The sequence below is a fragment of the Ixodes scapularis genome, unplaced genomic scaffold (assembly GCF_016920785.2).
Source record: "Ixodes scapularis isolate PalLabHiFi unplaced genomic scaffold, ASM1692078v2 PGA_scaffold9__187_contigs__length_104089568, whole genome shotgun sequence".
In the NCBI taxonomy this organism is placed as follows: Eukaryota; Metazoa; Arthropoda; class Arachnida; order Ixodida; family Ixodidae; genus Ixodes; species Ixodes scapularis.
The window spans coordinates 96,950,766-96,965,854 of record NW_024609884.1 but is presented as its reverse complement, the minus strand read 5'-3'; the positions used below and the strand labels follow the sequence as shown (position 1 = coordinate 96,965,854).

Below are 15,089 nucleotides of genomic sequence, written 5' to 3'. Positions count from 1 at the left end.
GATTGATTTATTGATTATTATTATTATTATTATTATTTACGAACCAGGTAGGCCTAAGTGCCTTCGCGTCTTCGCCTGGCTCGGTTTCTGGAACGCCCGTCGTGCGCGAGCTTGCCTGGCACGACGATTTTCACGGTGAGCGACGTATCTCGTGGCAGCCTGCCCAATACATCAGGGCGCCGCACGTGATACGGGTCTGCAGCACAGAGCAGAGAAAGCTTACCAACGGCGGACAAGCCATCCGAGACGCAAGTCAAGCCCTCTGTGATCCCGGGCACGTTCATTGCTCCTTACAAGGCCTCCACCGCCTCGATCGGCTGTCGGCTTCCAGTCAAGCCTCCAAACATTACCCGGCCGACCTGTTTTCACGCTGCCAGCTCTACGCCTTTCTTCTTGAATGAGCTCCAGTACTCAGATCGACTAAAGAGACAAGACATGGGGACGAGAAATACGGAAACCTTTTCCAAGACGCCGGGCAGGGTCATATTGGCCCTTACGACATCTACAGTTCTCACCCATTGAATCTCTGTGTCGTACAGATTCACGGGTGGGACACGACGCTCCAATCCAACACGAGACAGCCACATGAACTGAGCGTGGAGTTACAGTGGCGAATTGTTTTCGCGTGCTAAGCGCTGCACAGGACATAGGTGAGATTAGAGTTCACTTTCCTTTCAATTTTGCCCTGTTTCGCCATAAACAGTCGATTGCGACTTTTCAATTGTCATAGTTCTGATATAGTTTCATAGCTACTGTACTCAACATAATGAATTGTATCAAATGTGTTCGCGCTCTGCCGGCTGACGGAAGGTTTTTGACATGTGCATCTTGTCGGAATGGTTACCACCTTGGTAAACCCTGCTCCGGTGTAGCGGATGGGACTTTTGCGGGAATGGGCGCTGCTAGACGAGAAACATGGAAATGTCCCACTTGCCGGACCGGCGAGATCCGTACAGGCGAGATCCGAACAGTCTCAGGGACTGCTGGTAACTGCTCACTAGAGGATTCCGGCAACGCCGACGTGAGCAGACAGGAGCTTGTAGATTGCGCTTCTGTTACCAGTCAGCTGGCTTCGATCAGCGCTACGCTTAACCAGCTTCTTTCGTTGAAGGCTAGTGTTGATACCCTTCTGCCCCTTCCATCTAAAGTGGATCAGTTGCTGGCTCTAAGACCAGCCGTCGATGAACTGCGCAGCACGGTCGAAGGATTACAAAGGACCGTTGACTCTTTTAGCCTAAAATACGATTCCGTGCTCGCTATGGCAATGACCAATGAGGAAGCTGTGAAGGATTTACAACAGGAGGTGGACACAGTCAGGACAACAATGGAACATCAGGCTGACACAATTGAGCGACTGAAAGAAGAGCTCAATGATACGCACCAGTACAGTCGCCGTTGCAATATGGAGCTACACGGTCTTCCCTTTGTTCATGGCGAGGACCTGGTGCAAATCATGAACGACCTATCTCAAAAGCTTGATGTTCCAACACCTCAGCCTTCGGACATCCTGGCAATTCATCGCCTTACAAAAAAACCTGACTCAGTTCCAACAGTTCTGATAAACTTCACCTCTGTCGCCATAAAGAACTCTTGGATGTCTGCACGAGGAAGGCTACGCAAACGGTGCCGGTCTGAAGATCAACCGAACTTATTCTTCAATGACAACCTTACACCAGCGAATAAAGAACTTTTTTGGCTGGCGAGAACTCAGGGCAAAAAACATGGATACCGGTTTGTTTGGACAAAGAACTCTAAGATTTACGCAAAGAAAGCCGAAGACTCGCCAGTCGTTCGCGTTAACACACAAAAGGATCTAGTGCAACTGGTCTAAAGTATGACCATTTGTTTGTCGGTTCCAAATTTTTATTCATTTAATCAACTGTTGGGACCTGTTTCTGATAACACTTTCACGATTATTCACGTAAATGTTAGAAGTTTGCGTAACCACTGGGACGAGTTCCGTGCTCTAATAAGTAACTTAAACGGATCTATAGATGTTTTCGTTCTAACTGAAATTGGTATTTCATCTTTGCAAAGCAATCAATATATTTTAAATGGTTATAGGGAGTTCTTTCACACCCGTGACCATGGTAGAGGCGGTGGTATTGCAATATACATTAAAGATAAGTGGTTACCGGTGAGTCAGAACGTAAATTTGGCTCATGCTGAATCACTAGCTGTTCACATATCTCTGCCTGGCTTCTCCATATTCTTGCTCGCGGTCTACAGGCCTCCTTCAGAAAACGTTTCGCTTTTTCTTACTGAGCTAGATGTCGTGCTAGACAAGTTTCGCTCGGAAGGACAATTTTGCATGGTAGGCGATTTAAACATTGATACTCTTAAACCAAATAAATCGATAGTCTGCGATTATTTGACACTGCTGTCAGAATATGGCATTGAAAATACTATCACCCTACCCACTAGAGAAGAACTGCTGGCTGGACGGTTAGTAACTTCCTGCATTGATCACATAAATATTCGGGCCCCTGATATATCAGTAAAATCTGCCGTAATTACTCAAAAACTATCCGACCATTACTTCACAGGCTGTCGTCTAGATGTACCAGTAGGTGAAGAGCAGATATCAAGGCACGATTCTTCGTATGTCTCAATCATAGATACAATTACATTTGATGCTTTGGTCTCTGCCTTTGACTGGAGTGAATTTCTAATGACCGTCGAACCCCACCAAGTTTACAGTGCCTTTGCTGCGATATTTCAATCATTTTATAGTACCTCAAGAAAAAATATCAAATTCAAGCAACGATCTGATAAGCCTTGGTTTAATACTGACATCATGACTGCAATCAAGGAAAAAGATGTGTCGTGGCTACGTTGCCGTCATGCCCCAAAAAACGTGGAACTAAGAACACAGTTTCGAAGCGCGCGAAACAAAGCCAATGCGATCATTAGGTCTGCTAAACGACGCTACTTTCAGAAAAAGTTTTATGAATTCCGATCGAATGCACGCGAAACATGGAAGCTGATTAACTCTTTTAGAGGACACGGAACGAAAAAATCTCTTCTTGACTTTCTTCAACAACACTTTGGTTCCGATCTTCAATCTGTTGTCAACGACTTCAACAAGCTTTTCGCTACTTCATCCGGCATTGCAAGAGATGATAACTTTACAGCTTTGAACTCGAGTTTTATTAATGGTATGTCTAAGTCTGCGTTTCTTCCTCTTCTCACTATGGACACACTGCGATCAATTTTGTTTTCTTTAAAATGCAATAAGTCTCCTGGTATTGATGGCATTCGTATTATTGACCTCCGCCGCAACATTAGTCATATTCAATAGTGCTTCTCACAATAGTTAATGAGATTCTTGATTCTGGTGTAATTCCCAATGACTTAAAGACCGCTCTTGTTAAACCAATTTTTAAAGGAGGAGCTCCGGAAAAAAAAGAATGTTATCGCCCAATCTCCATCTTGCCTTGCATTGGCGAAATTTTAGAAAAGCATCTCTATATTGTGATGTCCGGCTTTATTGAAAAGTCAAACCTGCTCTCTCCAAACCAATATGGTTTTGTCACTGGGAAGGGCACCCAACCTCTGCTTGAAAATTTTTCTGACCTTTTACATCGGGCTTTTGAACAAAATTTATATTCATGTGCTATTTTTTTGGATGTTGCAAAGGCCTTTGACACGGTTAGTCACAAAGTACTACTTTTTAAACTGCAGAACTACGGCTTCCGTGGACCATTTTTTTCCTTACTTCAAAATTTCTTTCTTGATCGTAGTCAAGTTGTATCTATGGGAAACTTTAAAAGTGATCGGGTCAGGTTAAAAGCTGGTGTGCCACAAGGGTCAATTTTGTCACCTTTGTTATTTAATCTTTTTGTTAATGACATCTCAACCAAGCTTACTAATTGCAAAATTTACCAATATGCGGATGATACCTTACTTGTTTCTAGTCACGTCAATTACCACCAAGCTGTACGCGCGCTGCAACACGACGCCACGCGAGTAATGGATTGGTTCTTTGAGAATTTTATCACTGTTAACGCATCTAAAACTAGACTTGTGTGCTTCAGGAATCCGTTAAAGCAAGTGAATTTGGACGAATCTCTTGTATTGCACAGATCCAACTGCCAAGATTGTACGTGTGCCCCCCTAAAATACGTTGAGACCGTAAAGTACTTAGGCATATTTTTTGATTCAGATTTATCATGGACAACGCATTTATTGTATGTATCTGGAAAGCTTCGATCCGTCAGCTGCTTACTTTATAACAATAAGATATTTATGACATTTGCCGTAAGAAAATCAATTACATATGCTCTTGCTTATAGCATACTCAGATATGGAATCACATTATTTGGTAACTGCGTAGAAACTTGGAAAACAGAAATTGACAGAATTCTTAAAAGTTTGTTAAAAAGCGTTGGGTATCATTTCGATCTTCCATTAGATGCAGACATCTTCGAGGCTTTACAGTTGCCGAACTTTCGGTCACTCCATCTTCAATCTGTTGTGATCTCTCATTTTTGGTGTAATGATTTCAAGAATCCCCTTGTGTCTAGCAGGAATTTGCGTAGCTCAGAGCGTTTCATAACCCCCCGATGTTATACGAGATATGGTAAACGAGTCCGTTCCTAATATGTGCCATATATATTTAATAGACTCCCTGATTCCTTTTTTAAAGCTACCACTAAGAGAAAATTGAAAAAATTGTTGAACAATTTCTCAGTGTAATTCTGTTGTAGAGTTCTGTTCATTACTGCTCGTTGTGTGTGCGTGTTTTTTTAATTTTTCCACTGTTATTTTGACTGATTATTTGACTGAAATTACTGTCAGCTTTTTGCTCCCTATGTGTTCCTAGGACTTCTTTGCAATTTGTGTCATTTGACTTGTTGGGTTCTGTCCCTCAAGCCTCCACTGGCTTCGACAGACCCGTTACTTTATTCTGTATTGAAGATATGCGAAATAAAACTATTATTATTATTATTATTATTATTATTATTATTATTATTATTATTATTATTCGGTCGGTCGGCGGCGCAGTCGGCGGCCTGCTTCTGCAGACTGCTAATACTGTCATTTTTGGCAGGCCCCGAATGCTTTTTTGCTGAGTCCGTCATCATCGCTCGCGGCCGCTGGTGGAAGGGGCCAAACTGATGAAGATCTCGGCAGCCTGACTCAGCGTCCATCGACTGTTTACCCGAGGGCCACGTGGTTGAGCGTCATCCGGGCAACCGGACTCGACCCTTCAAGAACAGCTCCCACGCCTTTCCTCGGTGCAGTCGGCGGCCTGCTTCTGCAGACTGCTAATACTGTCATTTTTGGCAGGCCCCGAATGCTTTTTTGCTGAGTCCGTCATCATCGCTCGCGGCCGCTGGTGGAAGGGGCCAAACTGATGAAGATCTCGGCAGCCTGACTCAGCGTCCATCGACTGTTTACCCGAGGGCCACGTGGTTGAGCGTCATCCGGGCAACCGGACTCGACCCTTCAAGAACAGCTCCCACGCCTTTCCTCGGTGCAGTCGGCGGCCTGCTTCTGCAGACTGCTAATACTGTCATTTTTGGCAGGTGAGAGTTTGTTTTTCGCAGTCATATCTTAAGAACGTTTTTCCCGCCGTCGACTGCCCCAAGTGTTTTTTGTTTTTTTCTTGTTTGATTTTTGCCTGTTCAAAAGGTTTTCCTTTTCTTTTTGTACGTTTCAAACTTCGTCTTGTTTTTTTTTTTTCCATTCAGCAAATCATGTCTACTGATTGCATGGTGTGTTTTAAGTCAGTTCCTACTGATGGATGCTTCATGAAATGCGTTTCCTACAATCATGTTTATCATTTGGAAAAATGCTCCGGCATTGCTCCGGCAACCTTTAAATCGATGGGGAACGCAAAACGTGAAAAATGGAACTGCCGCACCTGCAGGAATCGAGAAAGTAGGCTAAGTGTCGGTGGTTCCTGCGATTCTGGGACCCCGGCAAATGACGACACGGTTTGTTCGCAACTTGCGGATATAAGCGCGAAACTGGAATTGCTTTTTTCGTTGAAGGCAAATGTCGACCGTCTTTGCGACCTTCCAGCAAAAGTAGATGACCTTCTGTCTTTGAAGACATCGATGGATGCGATGAAGGAAACGATCTGTGCCCTTCAAGCATCAATGGAAAAATACGAATCTATCGTAGCACTTGTCACAGAAAACGACAAGGAGGTCAAACTGCTTCGAACGGAAGTTGAGAGACTACAGGGAACAGTGTCTGGTCAGACCGAATTAATTGAAAATCTCCAAACCAACATAAATGCCACAGAACAATACAGCCGGAGATGTAACTTGGAAATTCATGGTGTGCCTTTTACGACTGATGAAGACCTCAGCGTCACTTTGAACGGGTTAGCCAGCAAACTGAATCTCGAGATCCCTAGCCCTGCCGAAGTAATGGCCTGCCACCGTCTGCGTTCTAGACGCGACGGGGCGCCGCCAATACTAGTTCAGTTTGCGTCTGTTTCTGTCAAAGAACACTGGATGAAAGCCCGCAAGAATTTGGTCAGACTCGTTCGTTCGCAAGGTGAACCAAAAATATATTTCAACGACAATTTAACAAGTACCAACAAAGAGCTCTTCTGGCGAGCCAGAACCAGAGGCAAAGAAAAATCGTAGAGGTTTGTCTGGGTAAAAAACGGCACGATTTTCGCAAAAAAAGATGAGAACGCTACACTTGTTCGCGTTTCTAGCGCTAGGGACTTGGAAAAAATAGTCTAGGAATGAATGACACTGTTGTACTTTCAGATTTCCCATCGTTTTTAGATCTGCTACCCCCAAGTGCTAGCGCGCTTACGCTCCTACACGTAAATATAAGAAGTATAAGAAAGTATTGGGAAGAATTCCAAATTATCGTTGAATCAGTGAAAGATACGGTAGACGTATTTGTTTTAACAGAAATTAACGTTGTGGAGGAAGGCGTTTCGCAACAGCAATTTTCTCTGCCCGGTTTTCAGGCCTTTTTTCTAACACGTAATGCAGCAAAAGGGGGCGGAATAGCCGTCTACGTAAAAACCGCTTGGTCAGCAGCCAGGCTAGACTTAACTTTAAATATGCGGAGTGTCTGTCTTTAAAATTGTATAATGCTAATGTTTCAGTATCTTTGTTATCATTTTATAGGCCTCCTTCAGAAAGTGCTCGTTTGTTTCTCGACGAGTTTAATGCAATTTTAGGAAATATGCCGGAGACTGACAGGCTTTGTCTAGCGGGTGATTTCAATATCGATCTCTTGAAACCCTCGAAGGCTGTCGTGTGCGACTATTTGAATATTCTTTCCAGCTATGGCATCGAAAGCGTAATTCTTGCCGCTACGAGAGAAGAATTCCTTTCCCAGAAAATGACGATATCCTGTATAGATCATATAAACGTAAGAAATTTCGGCATGCCTACAGTATCGGTGACTGTTACGCAAAAATTAGCGGACCATTACTTTGTTGGCTGTCGAATAGGCTTCAAGGTCCAGTCACAAGTAACAGATCAGCAAAGGCAAATAACAGTAGTAAATTTCAATAAACTCGATAGACTGATTACCGCTTATGACTGGGACGCGATAATTACAGATTTTGATTACACGAATACCTATATAAAGTTAGTCGATAATCTTTCGCATCTCAGGGCAATTAGTACGACAACTATTAGGATGAAAAAGCGTAGGCAGAATCAACCCTGGATAACCTCGGATGTGCTTTCTGCTATTAAAGAAAAAGATATTTTATGGGCAAAGTGTCGTCGTGCTCCGCGAAACGACGAGCTGAGATTACAATACCAAGTCTACAGAAATCGAGTGAATGCCATGGTTCGTTTTAGAAGGCGTCAGTACTTTCAAGATAAGTTTTTTCTTTCACGCTTTGACGTTGCGAAAACCTGGTCCGTGGTGAACGAGGTAAAGGGATGCTCTAACAAGTCGTCTATTGATAACACAATAACAAAAAATTTTGGGTTCGATATAGAATCAATTGCTGACTCATTCAATCGCTTCTTCGCTTCGTTTTCGGGTACATCACGCGATGAATTTACCACGCCCACTAACTTCGAACCACCTGTCTCTGAGTCCGCGTTCCTACCCAGCATGACTGCCGCTGACTTGCACGCGTTTTTATTTAGTTTTAAACCAAACAAGGCCCCCGGAATAGATAATATCTTTGTCGGGGACCTGCGGCGAAATTTTGGATCTCTCAGCAATATTCTTCTTTATATTTTAAACGGAATTATCAACTCAGGAGCGATTCCTGCTTTATTCAAAAGTGCGCTTGTGAGACCACTTTATAAGGGGGGCACACGAAATAGTGTAGAAAGTTACAGGCCCATATCTATCCTTCCGTGCTTAGCCTTAGTGCTTGAAAAACATATATTGAACACCATGACCTCGTTTCTTACAAAATTTAACGTGTTGTCCCCGTCGCAGTATGGCTTTGTCCCAGGGCTGGGCACAGACTCGTTACTGGAGGATCTTGCCGATACGCTACACGCGACTTTTGAAGGGAACAAGTATGCTTGCGCTCTTTTTCTAGACGTTTCAAAGGCCTTTGACTCTATTAGTCACAAGGTGCTTTTGAAAAAAGTGTTCGATTATGGTTTCAGAGGGCCTTTTTTTCACCTTCTCAGGGATTTTTTGACACAGAGGTCACAACAAGTTTTGATTTGCGATATAAAGAGCACAAGGGCAATTTTGAGATCCGGTGTTCCACAAGGTTCCGTGTTATCCCCACTTCTGTTTAATCTTTACGTGAATGACCTCGCTAAAACTATATCGGGCTGCGAAATATTTCAATACGCGGATGATACCCTGCTAGTGTCACGACATATAAACCTTCACAGTGCAACTAGTTTGCTGCAAGCTGATGCAATTCGTGCTATGGATTGGTTTGAAGCAAATATAATTAATATTAACGTTCATAAGACAAAACTTATCTGCTTCGCTAATCCATTAAAGCGCAAATGTCTAGATATTCCCTTTTTATTGCACCCATCAAATTGTGAGCACTGCAGGTGTTCTCCTATCGAATATGTTAATACAACCAAGTACCTCGGAATATATTTTGACAATGATTTATCTTGGAACTCTCACCTTACATATGTAGCTAAAAAGCTCCGAAGTATATCGTGCATGTTATACTCAACCAAAACCTTTCTTCCAATTTCAGTCAGAAAAATGATCGTAAATGCCTTGGCTTACGGCCTCCTACGTTATGGGATAACTCTGTATGCCAATTGTTCCTTATTTTGGCAGAGTAAAATTGATAGTATTTTAAGGGGAATTTTGAAAAGTGTCGCGTACAGCCCTACAGGTGTGCCAAGTGACGAGTTGTTTTCATACCTATGCCTCCCGAGTTTCTATGCGCTTTTCAAAAGATGTGTGATTTCTAAGCACTACTGGCAGAGTCCTTACAAGATTCCTCGTGTCGCCCAACGTACCCTAAGGGAGGGCGAGCGTTTCGCGGTGCCACGTGTGTGCACGAGGTACGGAGAGCGACTGCGCTCTTACTATGTGCCTCAACTTTTTAACGGTTTGCCTCCCTTGTTTTTCCACGCCAGCTCAAGGCGTCAATTGAAAAGGCTTTTAAATAGCGTTTGTTAATGCTCTGCTCTCTCAGATCGAGTTTAGCCGTGTTTCGTCGCGCACTGGGCTGGGCTGGTGCCGGGGTTGCGGGCCGCTGGGTCCGGCTGCTGGCGGGCCTGGGGTCACGTGGTGGCTGCTTCGCCATGTAACTATCGGCGGAGCGGTTGCGGCGTGTTTGCGGGCTGGCTTGTGGTTGGATTTGGCGGCCCGTGGCACCGGCCTCCGGTACAGTTTGGGGTGAAACGGGGTATGTTTTCCGCGAATTTAACTCTCCCTCTGTCTGTCTTTGTGCGGCTGAGGATTTTGAAAGCTAAGGTTGATTCTTTTTTACTCCGGTTATTTAGTTATTCAGTTTGCCAACATGCTTTCGAACATGCTTTTGTTGTTTCTTTTTTCATCTTTTATTGTTGTCAATATGATCTATGCCGACGCAACAATTTATGCTCTCGAATCTTAGTTCTGCGTTTGAGATGTGTGTTTGCCCATTTGCTTTTCCTCTTATGCTGTTATACATTTTTTTGTTCATGAGAAGCGCTCTGTTGGGTTTTTATTTCTTACGTCATTAGTCATTTGTTTCGTGAGCTGCACTTCAGCTCCAAGACACCGTGTATGGTAGTCTGCATGTAACTTTTTGAATGTTTCTATGTACCACATTTCTACGCCACTGCCGGGTCCAGTCATACAAGCCGTTTTTGGCTTCGACGGACCCGCATACATGTATTGATCATGCAAAAGAGATGCAATAAAATTATTATTATTATTATTATTATTATTATTATTATTATTATTATTATTATTATTATTATTATTATTATATTATTATTATTATTATTATTATTATTATTATTATTATTATTATTATTATTATTATTATTATAACTGCCGGACAAATGTTCGCGGCAGTCGGCGGCGAACATTTGTCCGGTGCTAATCGCTACATTTTGCACAGGAACCACCGAGGCCATCGTCAAGCGTTTCGCAAGATCATCATGGCCTGCACCGCAAAATCTGCAATCTTCAAGTATTGGATCTTCACGGGTCCTGCAGAATCTCATCGTCATCTGTGCCCGACGTCAGCTGGGGAAGACCACGTGCAATTACCCGGCAGCCCTTCAGGTCATCTCTGCTATAAAACGAGGTCCCAGCATCGCATCCCTTGCAGTCGGCGGCGAACATTTGTCCGGTGCTAATCGCTACATTTTGCACAGGTGAGACAAAGGTTTTCCTGAGTCTTTGCCTCTTTTTACCGCCGACTGCCCAGTGTATTTATTGTTGAGTGTTGACCTTTTTGCGAGCGCCTACGGCCTCTCGTTACTGTTAGTGCCATGGACTGCGTTAAGTGTACTCGCTCTTTACCCTCTGACGGGAGGTTGTTGTCTTGCGTGGTGTGCAAAAATGGGTATCATCTTGGAAAAGCCTGTTCAGGGGTAGCGGATAGCACTTTTTCTGGAATGAGTGCTGCTAAGAGAGAAAGCTGGAAGTGCCTCACCTGCCGTACAGGTGAAATTCGCTCCGGTTCCGGAACGGGGGTAAATGTTACATTGAATGAATCCCTCCAGGCTGTAGGCCACCAGGCTCCTGAAGTAGCTGACGTCAGTGTTGGTAACCAACTAGCTGCAATCAGGGCTGCACTAAAAGAGCTATTGTCTCTAAAGTCAAGTGTTGCTACACTGCTGCCTCTTCCAGCGAAGGTTGACCAATTGTTGGCCTTGGGACCTGTTGTCGATTAACTGCGTAGTACGGTCGGTGGTCTCCAGTCTGCCGTTGACTCTTTTGGTGCTAAGTACGACTCCGTCCTTTCTCTGGTGAAAACAAACGAGGAATCGGTAAAGAACCTGCAAACCGAGGTGGGAACAGTCAAGGCGACGATGGTCGAACAGTCGCGGGAAATTGAACATTTGAGGATAGAGCTCAACGAAGCGCAACAGTACAGCCGCCGATGCAATATGGAGGTGCAGGGACCTCCTTTCGTTCACGGCGAAGATTTGATGGAGGTCATGAAGGATCTCTCGGTAAAGTTCGCTATTCCATCTTTTCAATCGCCAGACATCCTGGTTATTCATCGCTTGGCAAGAAAACGTGACAGCGCTCCTACGGTTCTCGTAAACTTTGCTTCCGTTTCGATAAAGGGAGTCTGGATGGCGGCGCGTGGTAAAACTGCACAAGTTGTGTCAATCTGAGGGAAGGCCATGGTTGTATTTCAACGACAACCTTACAGCAGCAAACAGGGAGCTGTTTTGGTTGGCTAGGTCTCAAGGCAAAGAAAACGGGTATCGGTTTGTGTGGCTCAAAAATTCCAAAATTTTTGCGAGGAAAAGTGAGGGTTCAACCGCTCTGCGTATTAACGTATTAAGTGATATTGGGAAACTAGTGTAGGCCGAGCATGAGTACTTGTGTTTCGATTCCGGATTGTAATTCATTTAATCGAATTTTGGGGCCAATAACTAACAACTCTTTAACGCTAATTCATGTGAATATTAGGAGCCTTAGGAAGCATTGGGACGAGTTCCAAATTTCGGTGTGCTGTCTGAAACCTTCGGTTGACATATTCGTTATCACCGAGATTACTGTAACTTCCTTGCAATGTAATCAGTTCGTGTTAGACGGTTATAAAGAATTTTTTTGTACACGTGACAATAGCAGAGGTGGTGGTATTGCAGTATATATTCAAAATAAGTGGCTACCGTCTAGTTATAGTGTTTCCTTTCAACATGCAGAATCCATCGGCATAAAATTACTCCACTCCGATTTTTCTTTATTTTTGCTCGCAGTTTACAGGCCTCCTTCCGAAAACGTATCCCTTTTTCTTGCGGAACTTGAAGTAGTTCTCGGGCAGTTACGGTCTGAAGGGCAACTCTGTTTGGTTGGTGGCTTTAATATTGATACACTAAAACCCAGTAAATCTACCGTCTGTAATTACCTCACGCTTCTGTCGGAGCATGGAATTGAAAATACAATTAGTCTGCCTACAAGAGAGGAGACTTTGTCTGGAAAATTGGTAGTGTCTTGTTTAGATCATATCAATATTAGAAGCACTGATATTTTGGTGAAATCTGCTGTCATTTCTGAAAAACTTTCTGATCATTACTTTATCGGGTGTCATTTACAGCAGCGGGGTGCAGAGCATAAAACTAACAAAAGCGGTTGCGTGCGGGTAACAATCTCGGACCCGATTAAGTTTGATGCATTAGTTGCGGCTTTCGATTGGGATGATTTCCTTCAGTCCAATCAGGATCCTAATTTATATTCTGCTTTTGTCGAAGTTTTGAAGTCCTTTTATGTTGTTTCAAAAAAAGAAGTCATTTTCAAGAAGAGATCAGATAAACCATGGTTCAACACAGATATTATGAAGGCTATCAAAACCAAGGAAGCGTTGGGGTCGCGTTCCAGACGCACACCTAAAAACGAAGAGCTAAGGGCGGAATATAGGAGCGCTAGGAACCGCGTAAATGCAATTATCCGAAGTGCTAAACGGCATTACTTTCAAAAACAGTTTTTTGAATGCAGGTCTAATCCGTGAGAGACGTGGAATTTAATCAATACTTTTAGGGGCCACCCATCCCGGCAATCAATTTTTAATTCACTTCAAAAACATTTCGGCGCCGACTTACAGTCAACCGTCAATGATTTCAACACATATTTTGCGGAGGCGTCAAGTATTGCCAGAGATAGCAGCATAACTTCAGCCAGTCCAAGCCGCGATTACATAGCATTTGATTCAGCATTTTTGCCGGAACTCGATATCGGTACATTACGCTCCCTTTTATTTGGAATAAAACACAATAAAACACCTGGTATTGATAATATTCGAGTTGGTGATCTTGTTAGAAATTTTGAAGCTATTAAAGGAGTCCTGCTTTATATGATCAATGGGTTTTTGTTATCTGGTGTCATTCCTAACGATCTGAAAACCGCACTTGTTGTTCCACTTTTTAAGGGTGGCGCAGCAGATAAACGTGAGTGCTATCGGCCAATCTCAATTCTGCCGTGCATCGGCGAGATACTGGAAAGATATCTGTTCAGTACGATGACATGTTTTATTGATAGCTCTTGCTCCTTTTCAAGCAGCCAATATGGTTTCGTGGCTGGCAGGGGCACCCAGCCTCTGCTTGAAAATTTCGTAGACATAATTCACAGTGCATTCGAGAAAAACTTATTCGCGTGCGCCCTTTTTTTAGACGTGTCCAAAGCTTTTGACACTGTAAGCCACAAGTTGCTCCTCCGCAAATTGTATAACTTCGGCTTCCGCGGTCCCTTTTTCGCCCTACTTCAAAATTTTTTTCTTGGCCGTTCTCAAATCGTGTCTGTCGGAGGTTATAAAAGTGCACGAGCACTCATAAGTGCTGGCGTCCCACTGGGTTCCGTGTTGTCCCCTTTACTTTTTATTCTTTACGTAAATGACCTTTCAATGACAGTGTCTAATTGTAGCCTCTTTCAATATGCCGACGACACTGTCCTCGTTTCCCGTCATCTTAAATACGAACAAGCCGTTGATCTATTGAGCCATGATGCAACAAAAATCATGGACTGGTTTAACGAAAACCTAATTACAATTAACGCTTCGAAAACTAAGCTTGTCTGTTTCAGAAATCCACTGAAGGCTGTAGTCGTTAACTCGCCGGTTTTATTACACAAATCAACTTGTCCAAACTGCACCTGTTCCCCGCTAGAATACGTCGATAATGTGAAATATTTGGGAGTTTTTTTAGATTCAGACATGTCTTGGAATTCGCATCTGTCACACGCTTGTAGAAAACTTCGGAGCGTCAGCTGTTTCCTTTTCAACCACAAAGTGTTCATGCCTTTTTCAGTTAGGAAATCTATCGCGTACGCGCTTGGCTACAGTGTACTGAGGTATGGCATTACTTTGTTCGGTAACTGCGCTGAGCTTTGGCAAATAAAAATTGATCGAATTTTGAGGAGCTTGTTAAAGAGTGTTATGTATCCTTTGGAAGTTCCGTCTGATGTGAACATTTTCGAGTCCTTACGAATGCCGAGTTTCTCTTCTTTGTTTATGCAGACTGTCGTGCTTCGCCATTTTTGGAATAATGAATTCAAATGTACTCACGTTGCCCGAAGAAACCTTCGTTGCACGTCTCGATTCGAGGTCCCACGTTGTGTTACGCGATATGGAAAACGAGTTCGCTCCTATTATGTGCCGTTTACCTTTAATAAATTACCTGATGATGTCTACAAGGCCAATTCCATTCGGAAATTTAAAAAAATGCTGTCAGATTTGAGATGGTAGGATTATGTTTTTATTGTTTTCGAATTGTTTTCCTTGGTGCTGTAGTACTGTTAACATTACTGTGTATTTGTCGTTCGACTAGCCGGGTCCTGTCCCACAAGCCTCCTTTGGCTTGGATAGACCCATTTATGTGCAGTGTTCTTTTTATATGTGCAATAAAATTTATTGCAGTCAGGACAAGTGCGACGGGTGCTCTCGGCCTTTTTACGGCAAACAAAAGTATCTCCGATGTAAAGAGTGCGGAAAACGCTGGCACAAGAAGTGTGTCATGTTTCCGGACAGCGAGGTTGGACGA

The 15,089-nt window shown here is 43.4% G+C and overlaps 1 protein-coding gene across 1 annotated transcript; it reads left to right on the top strand.

The window, feature by feature from the left end:
• The first annotated feature begins 766 nt into the window (after positions 1-766).
• Positions 767-6,039, top strand: LOC120846470. Its single transcript, XM_040503773.2, has 2 exons — positions 767-1,731; positions 6,000-6,039. Exons 1-2 carry the CDS (start codon positions 767-769, stop codon positions 6,037-6,039), a joined length of 1,005 nt encoding a protein of 334 aa, XP_040359707.1.
• Positions 6,040-15,089: the final 9,050 nt, after the last annotated feature.

What these genes read in the sequence shown, in the direction of transcription:
- LOC120846470 (XM_040503773.2), top strand. Translation starts at nt 767, where the DNA reads ATGAATTGTATCAAATGTGTTCGCGCTCTGCCGGCTGACGGAAGGTTT. An exon ending in GGCAAAAAACATGGATACCG is followed by an intron (nt 1,732 to 5,999) that starts GTTTGTTTGGAC and finishes TTTTCGTTGAAG; the next exon opens with GCAAATGTCGACCGTCTTTG.